The sequence below is a fragment of the Oncorhynchus keta genome, chromosome 35 (assembly GCF_023373465.1).
Source record: "Oncorhynchus keta strain PuntledgeMale-10-30-2019 chromosome 35, Oket_V2, whole genome shotgun sequence".
Classification (NCBI taxonomy): domain Eukaryota; kingdom Metazoa; phylum Chordata; class Actinopteri; order Salmoniformes; family Salmonidae; genus Oncorhynchus; species Oncorhynchus keta.
The window spans coordinates 67191477-67212096 of NC_068455.1; the positions used below are offsets into that span (position 1 = coordinate 67191477).

The following is a 20620-nucleotide window of genomic DNA, read 5'->3' on the forward strand; positions in this document are numbered from 1 at the left end:
CATACAGTTTCCCTATAGAAAACTAAGTCATTGTTACAGTACAGTTTCCCTATAGAAAACAATGTAATTGTTACAGTACAGTTTCCCTATAGAAAACAATGTTATTGTTACCATACAGTTTCACTATAGAAAACAATGTCATTGTTACCATACAGTTTCCTATGGAAAACAATGTAATTGTTACAGTACAGTTTCCTATGGAAAACAATGTAGTTTCCCTATGGAAAAAAGTCATTGTTACAGTACAGTTACAATTGTTACAGTACAGTTTCCCTATGGAAAACAACAGTACAGTTTCCCTATAGAAAACAACAATTGTTACCATACATTGTTGGAAAACAAGTCATTGTTTCAGTTTATAGAAAACAATGTCATTGTTACCATACAGTTTCCCTATGGAAAACTAAGTCATTGTTACAGTACAGTTTCACTATAGAAAACAATGTTATTGTTACCATACAGTTTCCCTATGGAAAACAATGTTATTGTTACCATACAGTTTCCCTATAGAAAACAAAGTTATTGTTACCATACAGTTTCCCTATAGAAAACTAAGTCATTGTTACAGTACAGTTTCCCTATAGAAAACAATGTCATTGTTACCATACAGTTTCCCTATAGAAAACAATGTCATTGTTACCATACAGTTTCCCTATGGAAAACAATGTCATTGTTACCATACAGTTTCCCTATAGAAAACAATGTCATTGTTACCATACAGTTTCCCTATAGAAAACTAAGTCATTGTTACAGTACAGTTTCCCTATGGAAAACTAAGTCATTGTTACAGTACAGTTTCCCTATAGAAAACAATGTTATTGTTACCATACAGTTTCCCTATAGAAAACAATGTCATTGTTACCATACAGTTTCCCTATAGAAAACAATGTTATTGTTACCATACAGTTTCCCTATAGAAAACAATGTTATTGTTACCATACAGTTTCCCTATAGAAAACAATGTTATTGTTACCATACAGTTTCCCTATAGAAAACAATGTTATTGTTACCATACAGTTTCCCTTTAGAAAACAATGTCATTGTTACCATACAGTTTCCCTATAGAAAACAATGTTATTGTTACCATACAGTTTCCCTTTAGAAAACAATGTCATTGTTACCATACAGTTTCCCTATAGAAAACAATGTTATTGTTACCATACAGTTTCCCTATAGAAAACAATGTTATTGTTACCATACAGTTTCCCTACAGAAAACTAAGTCATTGTTACAGTACAGTTTCACTATAGAAAACAATGTCATTGTTACCATACAGTTTCACAATAGAAAACAATGTCATTGTTACCATACAGTTTCCCTATAGAAAACTAAGTCATTGTTACCATACAGTTTCCCTTTAGAAAAGTAATGAATTGCCTCACTTCAGTCTAAGAGAACAATCTGATGTTCATCACGTGTAGGATCAGTGGGGTCATGGGAGGAGTCACGGGGAAGTCGCGCAGGGGACCGCTGAGCCTTTCACAGGGTCACAGAAAGTGTTAGAAAGATTGTCAGCAGGTGCCCTGCGTAATGGAGCTAGGCTTTTCTCCCACATAGCCTCTCTTAGAGAGATTAACTAGCTCTCACTAGTACAACTACAGCTTATAAAGGTCATTCATAAGGCCTTATAGGGCATTCATAAGGCTTTATAGGGCATTTATAAGGCTTTATAGGGCCTTCAAAAGCCATCATAAGCACTATACATAGAGGGGTAATAACAAGTCATTTATTAACAAAGTCAACCAATGTAAAGGCTGATAAAAATGCTACAACATTTTGGCTCACCTAATCCTTTTGATATAGCACTACATTTTGGCTCACCTAATCCTTTTAATATAGCACTACATTTTGGCTCACCTAATCCTTTTAATATAGCACTACATTTTGGCTCACCTAATCCTTTTAATATAGCACTACATTTTGGCTCACCTAATCATTTTAATATAGCACTACATTTTGGCTCACCTAATCATTTTAATATAGCATTACATTTTCGTAGGAAAATCTAAACCTCGACATCATAGAACCATAGGAAGATGGGCCTGGTCCACCTCGGGGCGGAGCAGGGGGTGGGACAGGGAGGTTGACAGAGCGCGAAGCAGAGGGCCTAATAATAGTCCCAAGTGCTTTTTTACTAAAAAGGATTAGGGAGCCACATCTATCAGCGATTCGCTAAGACTGGGTTGACCCTTGGTTGAACCTGCTTGGACATGTGTTTCAGTAATGCAAGGGAGGGATGGCAGGAGAGAGGGAAGGAGGGATGAGCTTGGGCAGGAGGGCAAGAGGTATCAGAACAGATATAGGAGAAAGGCAGGATGTAAGAGGTCTAGGAGGCAGGGAGTGGTAGAAGCTAAGGGCTAGGAGGTAGGGATTTGGATGGGGACAGTCAGAGGGGCCTGGTGTTAATATAGCATGTGGCTATTGGAGAGAGAGAGAGGCTGTGGAGGAAAAGGACAGCGTGGAGCTCTGTACATACACTCGCCATATAGAACAGTAGTCATATTCATCCATGTACAATGTTACCATACAGTTTCCCTATAGAAAATTAAGTCATTGTGACCATACAGTTTCCCTATAGAAAATTAAGTCATTGTTACCATACAGTTTCCCTATAGAAAACAAAGTCATTGTTACCATACAGTTTCCCTATAGAAAACTAAGTCATTGTTACCATACAGTTTCCCTTTAGAAAAGTAATGAATTGCCTCACTTCGGTCTAAGAGAACAATCTGATGTTCATCACGTGTAGGATCAGTGGGGTCATGGGAGGAGTCACGGGGAAGTCGCGCAGGGGACCACTGAGCCTTTCACAGGGTCACAGAAAGTGTTAGAAAGATTGTCAGCAGGTGCCCTGCGTAATAGAGCTAGGCTTCTCTTAGAGAGATTAACTAGCTCTCACTTGTACAACTACAGCTTACAACAAAGTACTGAGTAAAGGGTCTGAATACTTATGTAAATGTAATATTTTGGTTATTTATTTTTAATCAATTTAGTAAACATTTCTAAAAACCTGTTTTTGCTTTGTCATTATGGGGTATTGTGTGTAGATTGATGAAAAAAACAAAAGTATGTAACGTAAAAAAAATGTGGAAAAAGTCAAGAGGTCTGAATACTTTCCTAAGGCACTGTATACAGAGCCCCAGATGACCAATGCCCTGGGTTAGCCCAAACAGTTGTCTTAACACCTAATCCAACCCGGCCCAGACCTGTCCTGTCTTCAGCTTGTGTAGTAGTGGACACAGGCCTACCCTGTAGCAGTCCAGCTATCCTGCATGTTACACTCTTGGTCTATCCTCGATACTTCCGGCGCCGACAGAGATGACCGCCTCGCTTCGTGTTCCTAGGAAACTATGCAGTATTTTGTTTTTTTTAACGTGTTATTTCTTACATTGGTACCCCAGGTAATCTTAGGTTTCATTACACACAGTCAGGAGGAACTACTGAATATAAGAGCAACGTCAACTCACCATCATTACGACCAGGAATATGACTTTCCCGAAGTGGATCCTGTGTTCTGCCTTCCACCCAGGACAATGGATCGGATCCCAGCTGGTGACCCAAAAAAAACGACGTCGTAAAAGATGCAAACGAAGCGGTCTTCTGGTCAGGCTCCGGAGACGGGCACATCGCGCACCACTCCCTAGCATACTACCCGCCAATGTCCAGTCTCTTGACAACAAGGTTGATGAAATCCGAGCAAGGGTAGCACTCCAGAGGGACATCAGAGTCTGTAACGTTCTTTGCTTCACGGAAACATGGCTCACTCGAGAGACGCTAGCGGAGTCGGTGCAGCCAGCTGGTTTCTTCATGCATCGCGCCGACAGAAACAACCATCTGGTAAGAAGAGGGGCGGGGGGGTATCCTTTATGATTAATGAGACGTGGTGTGATCATAACAACATACAGGAACTCAAGTCCTTCTGTTCACCTGATTTAGAATTCCTCACAATCACATGTTGACCGTATTATCTACCAAGGGAAATCTCTTCGATTATAATCACAGCCGTATATATTCCCCCCCAAACAGACACATCGATTGCCCTGAACAAACTTTATTTTATTCTATGCAAACTGGAAACCACATATCCTGAGGCTGCATTCATTGTAGCTGGGGATTTTAACAAGACTCCCTAAATTGTATCAGCACATCGACTGCGCAACCAGGGCTAGTAAAACTCTAGATCATTGTTATTCTATCTTCCGCAACGCATATAAGGCCCTCCCCCGCCCTCCTTTCGGAAAAGCTGACCACGACTCCATTTTGTTGCTCCCTGCCTACAGACAGAAGCTAAAACAAGAAGCTCCCGAGCTCAGGTCTGTTCAACGCTGGTCCAACCAATCTGATTCAACGCTTCAAGACTGCTTCCATCACGTGGATTGGGATATGTTCCGCATTGCGTCCAACAACAACATTGACAAATACGCTGATTCGATGAGCGAGTTCATTAGAAAGTGCATTGTTGATGTCGTACCCATAGCAACGATTAAAACATTCCCAAACCAGAAACCGTGGATTGATGACAGCATTCGCGTGAAACTGAAAGAACAGAACCACTGCTTTTAACCAGGGCAAGGTGACCGGAAACATGACCGAATACAAACAGTGTAGCTATTCCCTCCGTAAGGCAATCAAACAAGCTCAGAGTCAGTATAGAGACCAAGTAGAGTCGCAATTCAACGGCTCAGACACAAGAGGTATGTGGCAGGGTCTACAGTCAATCACGGATTACAAAAAGAAAACCAGCCCCGTTGCGGACCAGGATGTCTTGCTCCCAGACAGACTAAATAACTTTTTTGCCCACTTTGAGGACAATACAGTGCCACTGACACGGCCCGCTACCAAAACCTGCGGACTCTCCTTCACTGCAGCCAACGTGAGTAAAACATTTAAACGTGTTAACCCTCGCAAGGCTGCAGGCCCAGACGGCATCCCCAGCCGCGTCCTCAGAGCATGCGCAGACCAGCTGGCTGGTGTGTTTACGGACATATTCAATCAATCCTTATCCCAGTCTGCTGTTCCCACATGCTTCAAGAGGGCCACCATTGTCCCTGTTCCCAAGAAAGCTAAGGTAACTGATCTAAACGACTACTGCCCCGTAGCACTCACTTCCGTCATCATGAAGTGCTTTGAGAGACTAGTCAAGGACCATATCACCTCCACCCTACCTGACACCCTAGACCCACTCCAATTTGCTTAAATAGGTTCACAGACAACGCAATCACAACCACACTGCACACTGCCCTAACCCATCTGGACAAGAGGAATACCTATGTGAGAATGCTTTTCATCGACTACAGCTCAGCATTTAACACCATAACACCTCAGGAGGCTGAAGAAATTTGGCTTGTCACCAAAAGCACTCACAAACTTCTACAGATGCACAATCGAGAACATCCTGTTGGGCTGTGTCATCGCCTGGTACGGCAACTGCTCCGCCCACAACCGTAAGGCTATCCAGAGGGTAGTGAGGTCTGCACAACGCATCACCGGGGGCAAACTACCTGCCCTTCAGGACACCTACACCCCCCAATGTCAAAGGAAGGCCATAAAGATCATCAAGGACAACGACCACCTGAGCCACTGCCTGTTCACCCCGCTATCATCCAGAAGGCGAGGTCAGTAAAGGTGCATCAAAGCAGGGACCAAGAGACTGAAAAACAGCTTCTATCTCAAGGCCATCAGACTGTTAAACAGCCATCACTAACATTGAATGGCTGTTGCCAACACACTGACTCAACTCCAGCCACTTTAATAATGGAAATTGATGGAAAACGATGTGAAAATATATCACTAGCCACTTCAAACAATGCTACTTAATATAATGTTTACCTACATTACTCATCTCATATGTATATATATATACTGTACTCTATATCATCTATGGCAGCGTAGCCTAGTGGTTAGAGCGTTGGACTAGTAACCGGAAGGTTGCGAGTTCAAACCCCCGAGCTGACAAGGTACAAATCTGTCGTTCTGCCCCTGAACAGGCAGTTAACCCACTGTTCCCAGGCCGTCATTGAAAATAAGAATATGTTCTTAACTGACTTGCCTGGTTAAATAAAGGTAAAATTAAAATAAAAAAAAATTAAAATACTGCATCTTTATGTAATACATGTATCACTAGCCACTTTAAACTGTGCCACTTTGTTTACATACCCTACATTACACATCTCATATGTATATACTGTACTCGATACCATCTACTGCATCTTGACTATGCCGTTCTGTACCATCACTCATTCATATATCTTTATGTACATATTCTTTATCCCTTTACCCTTTTGTGTATAAGGTAGTAGTTTTGGAATTATTAGGTTAGATTACGCGTTGGTTATTACTGCATTGTCAGAACTAGAAGCACAAGCATTTCACTACACTCACATTAACATCTGCTAACCATGTGTATGTGACAAATACATTTGATTTGATTTGCTCTGCTATCCTACATCTATTCTGCCCTGCCCAGCACTGCTCTGCCTAGCCCCGCCCCGTCCTCTTGGCACATCTAAAGCCTATTATTTTGGGGTGTTGCTATAGGCCATAATGTGCTAACAGTCAGTATCTAAATAACATGTGTGAAAATGCTTCATAGTGTATGTGATGTAGACAGAGAGGTCTACTTTCTTGGAGACCTGAATATTGACTGGTTTTTATCAAGCTGTCCGGTCAAGAGGAAGTTTCTTACTGTAACCAGTGCCTGTAATCTGGTTTAGGTTATTAATCAACCTAACAGGGTGTTTAAAAACACTACAGGAACAAGATCATCCACATGTATCGATCACATGTTTACTAATGCAGTAAAACTTTGTTCTAAAGCTGTATCCGTACCCATTGGAGGCAGTGATCACAATATAGTGGCTATATCCAGGAACGCCAAAGTTCCAACAGCTGGACCTAAAATAGTGTATAAGAGATCATACAAAAGATTTTGCTGTGACTCTTATGTGGATGATGTGAAAAATATTTGTTGGTCTGATGTGATTAATGAGGAGCATCCAGACGCTGCACTTGATGAATTTATGAAATGTCTTCTTCCAATTATTGATAAACATGCACCTGTTAAGAAACTGACTGTTAGGCCTGTTAAGGCTCCATGGATTGATGAGGAATTGAAAAACTGTATGGTTGAAAGAGATGGGGCAAAAGGAGTCTGTTGCACATCTGACTGGCTGACTTACTGCAAATAGAGAAATTATGTGACTAAACTCAACAAAAAGAAGAAGAAACTTTATTATGAAGCCAAAATCAATGACACAAGGAATGACGGAAAACAAGTTTGGAGTACTTTAAATGAAATTATGGGCAGAATGACAAATTCAACTCCATCTTATTCATCACAAAACCGTTTGATGTTGCCAATTATTTGAATGATTATTTCATTGGCAAAGTGGGCAAACTTAGGCAGGAAATGCCCACGACAAACAGTGAGCAATTATATTAATGTATACAAAAAACTCATAATTTTGTATACTTAGTATGGGAGAGGTGGAAAATTATTGTTAACTATCAATAATGACAAACCTCCTGGCATTGACAACTTAGATGGAAAGCAAATGAGGATGATAGCTGACTCTATAGCCACTCCTATCTGTCATATTTTTAATCTGAGCCTAGAGGAAAGTCTTTGTCCTCAGGCCTGGAGGGAAGCCAATGTAATTCCCCTACCCAAGAGTGGTAAAGCGGCCTTTAGTGGTTCTAACAAGAGACCTATAAATAAGCTTGCTGCCAACTCCTAGCAAACTGTTGGAAAAAATGGTGTTTGACCAATTACAATGCTATTTCTTTGCTCATAGAGAAGGGCACTCAACATGTACACATATGATGATTGGTTGAAAGTAATTGATAATAAGAAGATTGTGGGAGCTGTACTGTTAACTTTCAGTGCAGCCTTTGATATTAGTGACCATAACATGTTGTTGAAAAAACTTAAGTGCTATGGCTTTTCAACCTCTGCCATATCGTGGATTCAGAGCTATCTATCTAATATAACTCAAAGGGTTTTCTTTAATGGAAATGTCTCTAATGTCAAACATATAAATGTGGTGTACCGCAGGGCAGCTCTCTAGGCCCTCTACTCTTTTCTATTTTTACCAATGACCTGTCACTGGCATTAAACAAAGCATGTGTGTCGATGTATGCTGATGATTCAACCATATACGCATCAGCAACCACAGCTAATGAAGTCACTGAAACCCTTAACAAAGAGTTGCAGTCTCTTTTGGAATGGGTGGCCAGTAATAAACTGGTCCTGAACATCTCTAAAACTAAGAGCATTGTATTTGGTGCAAATCATTCCTTAAGTGCTAGACCTCAGCTGAATCTGACAATGAATGGTGTGGCTGTTGAACAAGTTGAGGAGACTAAATTACTTGGCGTTACATTAGATTGTAAACTGTCATGGTCAAAACATATAGATTCAATGGTTGCAAAGATGGGGAGAGGTCTAGCAGTAATAGTGATGCTCTGCTTTTTTGACACCACACTCCAAAAAGCAAGTTCTGTTATGTTTAATCTTGATTATTGTCCAGTCGTGTGGTCCAGTGCTGCAAGGAAAGACCTAGTTAACCTGTAGCTGGCCCGGAACAGAGCGGGACATTTTGCTCTTAATTGTAATCAGAGGGCTAATATTAGTACTATGCATGCCAGTCTATCTTGGCTATGAGTTGAGAGACTGACTGCATCACTTCTTCTTTTTATAAGAAACATTAATGTGTTGAAAATCCCAAATTGTTACACACAGCTCTGACACACACTTATCCCACCAGACATGCCACTAGGGGTCTTTTCATAGTCCCCAAATCCAGAACAAATTCAAGAAAACATACAGTATTATATAGAGCCCTTATTGCATGGAGCTTCCTTCCTTCTCATATTGCTCAAATAAACAGCAAACCTGGTTTATAAAATCAGATAAAGCAACACCTCGAGGCACAACGCCTCTCCCCTATTTGACCTAGATAGTTTGTGTGTATGCATTGAAATGTAGGCTGCTTTTGGAACAGCTAACGGGGACCCTAATAAAATAACAACATACCAATACTCTGCTTTGTCCTGTCTTGCCCTGCCCTGCCCATCCCTGCCCTACCCAGCTCTGACATGGCCATGCCCTGCCCAGCCCTGCTCTGACCCGGCCATGCCCTAGTAGAAGCGGTGGGGAGGGTGATGGCTTGAGTGCAAATCCTGGTCATGCCTGCCCAGCTCTCTCTCGTTCTCTCCCCCCTCTCTCTCAATAATCTCTGCCCCATCTCTGAACCCTGGATCCCATTAGGACAGATTTATTTCCAATAGTGTAGATGTATGGAGAGGGTAGAGATTTGCTCTCTTTCTCTTTTCATAATTTCCCCCATAGTAAAGTCCCCTGTAAACCTCAGGGTTTTTCCTCAAGCGGACGACTGTGAAATTAACGGCCCACCTCCTCCAGCTCCCTCTCACCTCAGCCCCTGGCTAAGCCGTGCCCCATCGAGGAAGCGCAGAGAGGTGATTGCCTGAAGGTGTGTGGGTTTTCACCCAATTGGGAGGAAATAGGAACACACAGGAATCAGTCAGAGGCTTTGCTTGAAAAACCCTGATTTGGGAAGTGGTATTTTTAACTTAGGCTCGTATAGTATATACTGTATACATAAAGAGGATTAAGACAAGACTGAGACTGTGGATAGGGGCCCAGGTCTTTACTACTTAGACTACTAAATCTAAGATGTGGCGTCAGTATCCTTCTCAGCTGGGGAGGATTCCTCCCCAATCTCATTATACACATACTGATGGTCTGCTGAGACCATGGTGCCCTGAAAGGGACTCAACTAACCAACAGTTCTATCCAGGGTTGGGGACAATTCCCTTTCCATTTCAGTCCATTTAGAATGGAAACCAAATTCAACTTCCAATTCCAAATGTTCTACATTGAAAAGCATTGGTTTCTGTTCTGTGGTTGAGCAGCGATCGCGTGCTTTACAGACATATGAGCTCTCTATGACTGCTGTGTGTGATGTGAATGCAGCAGCTCACGGCAGCGTTGTGTGTGCCCTGTCCTTGCCACACTGCTGCTAGTCATATAGGCTAGGTAGGTCCTACTCATCGTGGATGTGTTTCAAATGGCACAATATTCAATCTATAGTGCCTGGGTCAAGAGTACCCTGCCCCTCCCTGCCCAGCCTTCTCTGCCCAGCCCTGCCCAGCAATGTTCTGCCCAGCCCTGCCCAGCCCTGCCCAGCCCTACCCCGGGCTCCCGGGTGGTGCAGTGGTCTAAGGCACTGCATCTCAGTGCTAGAGGTGTCACTACAGACACCCTGGTTCAAATCCAGGCTGTATCACAACCATAGGGTGGTGGACAGTTGGCCCAGATTCGTCTGGGTTTGGCCGGTGGACAGTTGGCCCAGGGTCGTCTGGGTTTGGCCGGTGGACAGTTGGCCCAGTGCCTTCTGGGTTTGGCCGGTGGACAGTTGGCCCAGCGTCGCCTGGGTTTGGCCGGTGGACAGTTGGCCCAGTGCCTTCTGGGTTTGGCCGGTGGAAAGTTGGCCCAGTGCCTTCTGGGTTTGGCCGGTGGACAGTTGGTTCGTCTGGGTGGACAGTTGGCCCAGTGCCTTCTGGGTTTGGCCCAGGTCGCAATTGTAAATGAGAACTTGTTCTCAACTTGCCTACCTGGTTAAATAAAGGTGAAATAAAAAAATAAATAAATAGCTCATCCTATATATGCTGTACATACTGTATTCTCCACATAGCCCATCCTATATAACTACTGCTGTACATGCTGTATTCTCCACATAGCCCATCCTATATATAACTACTGCTGTACATGCTGTATTCTCCACATAGCCCATCCTATATAACTACTGCTTTTTTCCTACTTATATATTGTCCATACTGTCTGTGCGCACCACATATTTATATTCTGTACTCTGACATTACTCATTCTGATATTTTTTTATTTCTTTTTTTTTCAAAGTATTTTTTCTCCAGGAATTATTTGTGTATTAGTATTGCACCGTTAGACATTTACTGCACTGCTGGAGCTGGAAACACAAGCATTTTGCTTTAACATATGCTAAACCTTGATTTGGTTTGAGTGGAGAGAGATGAGGGTAAAAACCAACCAATCATGGTTGAACCCAGTGGGAAATCCAATGAGGTGTACTGGGGGTTGTCTGTATGTATACTGCTTGTGTCTGTGCGTGCATGGATGGCCAGGCACTTAGCTAGGTATCACGTGTCACCAACTTTTTTATTTATTTTACCTTTATTTATCCAGGCAAGTCAGTTAAGAACAAATTCTTATTTTCAATGACGGCCTAGGAACAGTAGAAATATCATATAATAGCATATACTTTACTGTAGCCTCCACTGAAAGAATATAGTTAGTTATGTATCGTAACTCTCAACTTGGAGGTTCCTTCTTGATAATGACTTGCTGAATTAAATAAAGGTTTAATTTTCATAAAAGTTTCATGCAACAGAATTAACCAGAATCCAATGATGGCTAAGATGATTGTTGAGACAGAATCTGTGTTTGTGTGGTTTGAACTAGACATAAGTAAGAGTTATTATTTCTCCTATTGTCTGCTGATTTAGTGAACCGTTCAATGAATAAAGCCATGTTTTAACTCTTTAGTCTGTCTCACTTCTTCTGTCTTTATAGGTTAAAGTGTGGTTCCAGAACCGCCGCACCAAGCAGAAGAAGGACACGACCAAGGACTCTGACAAGCACTCCTCCTCCACCTCGGAGTCACTGGCCACCTGTAACATTTTGCGTCTCCTCGAACAGGGCCGCCTCCTCTCCGCCCCGCCCCCCAATCCTACATTGGGCCACCACCCAGGAAATGGCTCCCTATTGGTCAGCTCCGGAGGGGGCTCCTCCTCGCCAGGCGTGAGTAGGAGCACGCCACCAGGAAATGGCATTCTTGGCATGGGTGGAACTTTCGGGCTGTCACTGCCCTCCCTGGGAGGGACTTCACCTTCACCACGTCTGGGCATGCCGCCGCCGCACTCACTGTGCTTCTCAATGCCGCTGCTAGGGGGCGCTCATCATGAACTGGCGTCTGGGTACGGGTGCGGGTCCTCGGCATTTGAGCCATACATGCGGCTGGACAGGATCTCCAAGGATGGAGATCTAAGTGGGAAGAAGAGAGTTTCCTAAAAAAGCGGCCATTAAGGGGTTGGGATGACCCCCCCGCCTCTGGTCTCCCACCTATCCACCCACCAACATTGCTGTCCATCATTGGTTGGCCCATCAACATCATTGTTCAGCTACTGCCTGCCACGGTGGGGGGGTTACGGAAGAGGACCTCGAGGTGTGACAGACAGGGGTGATGATGAATCCCCTCACACACAAAAACGTTGCTTGTGAATTATTTGGGAGAAATGAAATGTGTGTGTGATTCATACGGAGAACAGACCTTTTTGTCTTAACGCTTCTCCTCCTTTGTTCACTTTGTCCAGTCAGGACGTTTGTGTGATCGTTCTCTTCTTTCTTTCTTTCTCTTCTTTCTTTTTCTTTCTTTCTTTCTTTCTTTCTTTCTTTCTTTCTTTCTTTCTTTCTTTCTCTCTTTCTTTTTCTTTCTTTCTTTCTTTCTTTCTTTCTTTCTTTCTTTCTTTCTTTCTTTCTCTTCTTTCTTTCTTTCTTTCTTTCTTTCTTTCTTTCTTTCTTTCTTTCTTTCTTTCTTTCTTTCTTTCTTTCTTTCTTTCTTTCTTTCTTTCTTTCTTTCTTTCTTTCTTCTTTCTTTCTCTTCTTTCTTTTTCTTTCTTTCTTTCTTTCTTTCTTTCTTTCTTTCTTTCTTTCTTTCTCTTTCTTTCTCTTTCTTTCTTTCTTTCTTTCTCTCTGTTCCATAGTATGTTTTTTAAAAGCCTGACATCGTAGAAAAGGCCCTGACTGAGTCAGTGTAAGTGAATAAGCGTGATGTCGTCTGTAGATTACATTACAATACAAAGGAGTGCAACCAGTTACCCCTTTAACATATTTACATACCTTCCAGCAAAATGACCAGGTTTCCCATCATGTGGCAGTTTTCTGCCAGAGCGTTCCAAGTCAAATAATCATACGCGTTAGCAGTTTCTAATGTTAATTTGCACTGTATAGTGTCCAACACTGATTCCTGTAAATTCTGTATTTGGTTGGTTGTGTGTGTATTTAAAAAAAAAATGTGGACAAGTAATATGTGAACTAAAGCTAGTCCTAGGTCAAATCCATGCTATGAAGAAGAAAAAGCAGTTGAGAAAAGGTACTGGGGGTTACAGTATGACCTTGCCAAAGTAACGGGTTAGCAATAGCGCCGTTATCCTGGCCCCTGCTCTGCGCTACGTCCTCACGTCGTTGTGTCGTCCAATCAACTGGAGTAAATGCAGGTCAACCTGAGGAGCTTGACCTCTGACCTCTAACCCCTTGACCTTTTATCCACTCCCACGAGATGAACTCTTGATGTGTAATTCACCGGTGACAGTATCACTCCGTATGCTTTACCATTGGCTACAGAGACTACTCTCTGGTTTAAAACCACCCACCCGCAGGTTGCCACAACAACCCCCGGTTTAGATTATCTCTGAATGTTTGCAAACAAAAAGGGCTCATCATCGTTGGGGGGCGGGGTGGGGGGTGAATTGGTTTTGGTGTACATAAAAAGCGACCCATCTGTCCCGTACATATCCCACCACCGCCCCCTGTGCTTGGTCTGGCCAAACACTCCTTATCCCAAATCTTGTGTTTGAATGTTGTTCACGTAGGTTTGGTGCACACACATACACAAACACACATACACACATACACAAACACACACACACAGACAGAATTTCTAACCGGTTCATATCAATCCTTCTCCTTATCTCATGGAAGTCTGTGTGTGATGTTCTGATGGGTCGACAGATACTGTAGGATGCAGTAGGCATCATCTCTTTTAAACTGCTTTCTTCTCCCAAGTCATAATAAGCTTTTTTTTTATGTATATGTTTTCTCAGATTGGTACATTCAATGGCTTCTATTTCCCCTTTCCATGTTTATTATTTAACAATTATATTTGGCTATTCCTTCCTAGACCCTCTCCCTCGCTCAAGACTCGCCCATTTACTTTGATCTAAAGCACTTTATGTTCCTTGAAGATTTTTACATGATCTCCCATCTCCCTCTTTTTGAATATAGTTTGTTGTCATGTGCTAGACCGTGAAAGTTATTTGAGATCTTGAGGTATCAGATATTCACAGGTTGTATCACCTATAGGTACAGTTCCAAACGCGGTGTACGCAGACTATCTATTAAGAAGACAGGTTAAGGGTTAGTCAGAGATTCTGGATTCAGTTCAGACACGTTTCGATTATTTTCTCAAAGAGACTCCAAGCTCCAAGCCCTGGTCACTGTAGTTCGACCTCAGTTTGTCAATATTAACTAGAGTTATCTCCACTGGGTTTTTTCACAACTTTCTATTTCTCACCTCTAGCTTGGTGGTTTTCCTATTCATCGGGGCATGGACTCGACAAGGTGTGGAAAGTGTTCCACAGGAATTCTGGCCCATGTTGACTCCAATGCTTCCCACAGTTGTGACAAGTTGGCTGGATGTCCTTTGGGTAGTGGACCATTCTTGCTACACACGGGAAACTGTTGAACATGAAAAACCCAGCAGCGTTGCAGTTCTTGACACAAACCGGTGCACCTGGCGCCTACTACCATACCCCGTTCAAAGGGCAGTCATATATTTTGTCTTGCCCATTCACCCTCTGAATGGCACACATACACAATCCATGTCTCAATTGTCTCAAGGCTTAAAAATCCTCCTTTAACTTGTCTCCTCCCTTTCATCTACACTGATTGAAGTGGATTTAACAAGTGACATTAATAAGGGTTCATAGCTTTCACCTGGATTGACCTGGTCAGTCTATGTCATGGAAAGAGCAGGTGTTCTTAATCAAATCAAATCAAATGTATTTATTTATATAGCCCTTCGTACATCAGCTGATATCTCAAAGTGCTGTACAGAAACCCAGCCTAAAACCCCAAACAGCAAGCAATGCAGGTGTAGAAGCACGTTTTGTACACTCAGTGTACATGGATCACATTTTGGGCCCCCTATTTCTTGCTCTCGTGAAGGTCCTGGTTTGTGATGACATCAATAAAAAAAGGCCGACCTTATCGCCGACCTTCACAAATAATCGCCAAGGTCATCTACCTAAATTGTTCCAAAGCCTGAAAAAATCCCCTTCTGTGAGAAAAGTGTGTGGAAAAAAAGATTCTGATAGTAAAACAACAGATTTGCTCTACTACGGTGTCTCTCTGACCTTCTGACCTTTGTCTGCCAGTCTCACCTTCACGTTGTTGTAGTGAAGCACCGCTGTGGGTCTTGTAGTCATGGAAACCTCTCTGTTTGTGTGTTGTTGCTGTGGTTCTACCGGGGCTGTTGTTGAACATCATGTTATTTTCAATAAGCAGCATCCATAATTCACACCGTCCTCCATCAAATATTGAAGGGAGATGCAGACCTGAGAGGCAGAGAGGTAGGGAGATAGACAGGGAGGGAGGCAGGGAGGTAGGGAGATAGACAGGGAGGGAGGCAGGGAGGTAGGGAGATAGACAGGCAGCCAGAAAAGCAGGTAGGCAGGAAGCAACTTACCTAGCTTCCACTTCTACTTCACGTCCTTTTTTGTCTTCTTTCATCTTTCTTTTATTTTGGTCCAGAACTCTTTGCTTCTCCCCTGCCACTATGTCAAAGGCATTCTCTTCTCACACTGTATTTATTTGTTCATTTTTAACAGTAATCCTAGAAAACAATTCTTTCCTCCGTAAAGTCAAAGTGGTATTTCTTTGGCAGTTCTCAGTATCTGTGTCAAACTCAGATATTCACCCAGCTTCAATCCCTTCAAGACTTCGACCAGTAAACAACTAAACGAGTAGAGAAGTAACGGTCATGTGATCCTCTCTCTCTCTCTCTCTCTCGTCTGACCATCTCTTTCAATAACAACTCCTTTTCCTGCAGCTGTACAGTCCTGTGTTTGTGTTGTATGTTCAGCCGACGCTGTTCTTGTGCACGGTGTTGGAACCACATGGAAAAGCAGGGCTGAAAAGCTAGTACGTGTGTTTCATTTAAGGAGAGGCCGTTCTCATTTTCAAAAAATAACATTCAAAGGCACCACAGAAGGAAATCTGACCGTTGCCCTTTCTGGGTTGAAAATGATAGTGCTTTCATAGCAAATAGCTCAGCATCAAACAGTTTCTCTCTTTATCTTTCTCTCTTTTTATCTCTCTCTCTCTCTGCTCTCGCTGACTTTTGTTACGCGTTTTCTCCTGACACCGTGCAACACTGAAAATTCACCTTCATATACAAATAAACCCATGTCAGAGAGATGTGACTGGGGGTAGAACATACCAGGGTTGGGGTCAATACCATTTAAATTCCAGGCAATTCAGGCAGTACACTGACATTTCAATTCTGATTCTATTCAATGCTTTTTAATAAGGAACATTTGGGATTGGATTTGGAATTTGGTTTACTTTATGAATTGAATGGAATTGAAATTGAATTGACCCCAAACCTGGAGAACACTGTTTCCTCTCCTCCTTCAGGCTCTCCAGGGCCCATATCCCCAAAGTATCTGAAACACGTTGTAAATATGGGCCCAGTTCCTCTCTCTCTCTCTCCCTATACGTGGTGCTACTGTATCATAAGTTTGATGGTTTTATGCGATTGTGTGGCAATGTTTGTTTATTTAAAAAATAAATAATAAAAAGGATAGAGAGGAAGTGTTTTGTTCTTATGCACAGTAAGGTTATGTGAGGGTACAGTATATAAGGCCATACAGTACATTATTTCCTTTTGGCAGTAAAGTTGAAGCCTGATTCCCAATCTGTATGTGCTTAAGCCAACTATAATTTGTCATGCTGTTGGATAAAAGTACAAACTGATCTGTGATCAGGCTAAGTAAAAGTTGTGTTTGACCATGTCAAGTTAATCGGCACCGTTCTACTACTCACAGTGAAGAACTTTACAATGTAAATATATGGGTATTAGCACAAGTATCTCCATCTCAGTACCATGTGATGTTTACAACAACAAAAAACAACAACATCAAGAAACAGCAACAACAAGAAACAACAAAAAAAGACAGAAAACATTTAAGACGTGATATATGCTTTACAATTCTTTGTCTCATTAACAAATTGCACTTATTTAAAGAGACTTTCTTTGTGTTCTGGTTTGAAAAAGTGGTTTTCAAGCTCTCTGGCTCGAAAGGACAAAATATTGTATAATATGTATTTTTATGCATATAAATATATGTCTATGTAACTTGGTCTGTCTGTCTCTTCTATGCACCACAACACTTCACGTAACTGACTTTACTTCATTCTTACGGACAACATCCTGTTCAAAACCAAGACTATGATCCAATAATGGCTGCACGTGAACTGTAGCATTTGCTCTAGTGGAAATATATTTAATCTTATGCTGATTCACAAGTTGGCCACTAACTATACCCTCTCTGGATGACAAACAATTATATACCTCTCCTCTCCTCTCCTCTCCTCTCCTCTCCTCTCCTCCTCCTCTCCTCTCCTCTCCTCTCCTCTCCTCTCCTCTCCTCTCCTCTCCTCTCCTCTCCTCTCCTCTCCTCTCCTCTCCTCTCCTCTCCTCTCCTCTCCTCTCCTCACCTCCTTTTCCAGCAACACAGGGACAATTGACTCCAGGGTGCCAATTAAAATGATTGCCGCCTTTATTTGAGAGCGCAAGGGGGCCCGGAGACAGGAGACCAGATGGGTGGCCCGTTTCACAGTGACGGAAGGAAGGAGGGATGGAAGGAAGGACGGAAGATAGAGAGGCAGGGAAGGTGGGGAGGTAGGAAGGAATGGAGCCTCCCCCTTTATTATGGAATGAAAGGAAGGAGGAAAGGTAGAAAGGGAGGCAGGGAAGGTGGGAAGGGGTGGAGGTGTGGAGCCGGGTAGCACTCCCTGTACCAGTGGACAGAAGTAGAGAAGGTAAACCCTGATGAGTTGTAGGGCCAGTGGATAGAAGTAGAGAAGGTAAATCCTGATGAGTTGTAGGGCCAGTGGATAGAAGTAGAGAAGGTAAACCCTGATGAGTTGTAGGGCCAGTGGATAGAAGTAGAGAAGGTAAACCCTGATGAGTTGTAGGGCCAGTGGATAGAAGTAGAGAAGGTAAACCCTGATGAGTTGTAGGGCCAGTGGATAGAAGTAGAGAAGGTAAACCCTGATGAGTTGTAGGGCCAGTGGATAGAAGTAGAGAAGGTAAACCCTGATGAGTTGTAGGGCCAGTGGATAGAAGTAGAGAAGGTAAACCCTGATGAGTTGTAGGGCCAGTGGACAGAAGTAGAGAAGGTAAACCCTGATGAGTTGTAGGGCCAGTGGACAGAAGTAGAGAAGGTAAACCCTGATGAGTTGTAGGGCCAGTGGACAGAAGTAGAGAAGGTAAACCCTGATGAGTTGTAGGGCCAGTGGACAGAAGTAGAGAAGGTAAACCCTGATGAGTTGTAGGGCCAGTGGACAGAAGTAGAGAAGGTAAACCCTGATGAGTTGTAGGGCCAGTGGACAGAAGTAGAGAAGGTAAACCCTGATGAGTTGTAGGGCCAGTGGACAGAAGTAGAGAAGGTAAACCCTGATGAGTTGTAGGGCCAGTGTAACAGGAGTGCATGGGGCTAAAGTTGTCGTTTCACCTGAGCTCCAGTGACACGAAAATCTGTATTTAATTTAGTTTTTTTTTGTAATCAGAATGATCAGAAAATAAAACACTTGCTTGTATGTCCTTTTCTTTGTTCTAATCAGTAGTGCTGTGTGTGTAGTCAGTTTAGTGCTGTGTGTGTGTGTAGTCAATTTAGTGCTGTGTGTGTGTGTGTGTGTGTAGTCAGTTTAGTGCTGTGTGTGTAGTCAGTTTAGTGCTATGTGTGTGTGTGTGTGTGTGTGTGTAGTCAGTTTAGTGCTATGTGTGCGTGTGTAGTCAATTTAGACAATGTTAATGGGGGTCTGTTCGGCACTCCATTTCCTATAGCCAACGATCAGCTCCTTTGTCTTGTTCAGGTTGAGGGAGAGGTTGTTGTCCTGGCACAACACTGCCAGGTCTCTGACCTCCTCCCTATAGGCTGTCTCATCGTTGTCTGTGATCAGGCCTTCAACTGTTGTGTCATCAGCAAACTTGATGAAGGTGTTGGAGTCATGTTTGGCCACGCAGTTGTGGGTGAACGGGGAGTACAGGAGGGGACCAAGCACTCACCCCTGAGGAGCCCCAGTGTTGTGGATCAGCATGGCAGATGTGTTGTTGCCCGGCCAGTCTGAAAGTCCAGGATCCAGTTGCAGAGGGTGGTGTTTAGTCCCAGGGCTTAGTTTAGTGATGAGCTTTGTGGGCACTACGGTGTTGAACGCTGAGCTGTAGTCAATGAACAGCATTCTCACATAGGTGTTCCTTTTGTCCAGGTGGGGAAGGGCAGTGTGGAGTGCGATTGAGATTACGTCTTCTGTGGATCTGTTGGAGCGGTATGCAAATTGAAGTGAGTCTAGGGTTTCCCAGGATGACTGTGTTGATGTTAGCCATGACCAACCTTTCAAAGCACTTCAAAGCTACCGACGTGAGTGCTACGGGGTGGTAATCATTTAGGCAGGTTACCTTCACTATGGGACTATGGTGATCTGTTTGAAACATGTAGGTATTACAGACTCGGTCAGGGAAAGGTTGAAAATGTCAGTGAAGACACTTGCCAGCTGGTCCACACATGCTTTGAGTATACGTCCTGGAAACCGTCTGGCCCTGCGTCCTTGTGAATGTTGACCTGTTTATTAAAGGTCTTGCTCACATTGGCTGTGGAGAGCGTGATCACACAGTCTTCTGGAACAGCTGATACTCTCATGCATGTTTCAGTGTTACTTGCCTCGAAGTGAGCATAGAAGTTATGTAGCTCGTCTGGTAGGCTCGTGTCACTGGGCAGCTCTCGGCTGTGCTTCACGTTGTAGTCTGAAATAGTTTGCAAGCCCTGCCACATCTGACGAGCATCGAATCCACGAACATCGTAGTGAGGAGACCAAAGTGTGATGTGAATACATATTTTTTTTAATGAAAGACGAAAAAACACGAAGTACACTAACCAAACAAACAAAACGCACGTGACCGCTATCACACCTGAGTGCTAACATGCAACATCACATAGACAATAACCCACCAAATACCCAAAGGAGATGGCTGCCTAAATATGGTTCCCAATCAGAGACAACGATAAACAGCTGCCTCTAATTGAGAACCAATCTAGGCAACCATAGACATACATAAACACCTAGATGGTAAACAACCCCATAAACCTACAAAAAACCCTAGACAGTACAAAAACACATACTGTACATCACCCAGGTCACACCCTGACCTAACCAAAATATATAAAGAAAACAAAGAATACTCAGGTCAGGGCGTGACACTTAGTCCTGTTTTGATGCTTTGCCTGTTTGATGGTTCGTCAGAGGGCATAGCGGGATTTCTTATAAGCTGCTGGGTTAGTGGCAGCTCTACCCTTTAGCTCAGTGAAAATGTTACCTGTAATCCTTGGCTTCTGGTTGGGGTATGTACGTACAGTCACTGTAGCGACGAAGTCCTTGATGCACTTACTGATAAAGCTAGTGAGTGATGTGGTATACTCCTCAATGCCATCTGAAGAATCCCGG

At 43.0% G+C, this 20620-nt stretch overlaps 1 protein-coding gene across 1 annotated transcript in view; it reads left to right on the forward strand.

The window, feature by feature from the left end:
• Positions 1 to 12128, forward strand: part of LOC118378337 (ventral anterior homeobox 2-like) — a 35287-nt gene extending 23159 nt beyond the window's left edge. The window contains exon 3 of the mRNA XM_035765319.2: positions 11630 to 12128. Within this exon, the coding sequence (XP_035621212.1) occupies positions 11630 to 12127 (498 nt within the window). The 3' untranslated portion in view covers position 12128. The remainder of the gene's footprint in view (positions 1 to 11629) is intronic.
• The last annotated feature ends 8492 nt before the right edge of the window (positions 12129 to 20620 follow it).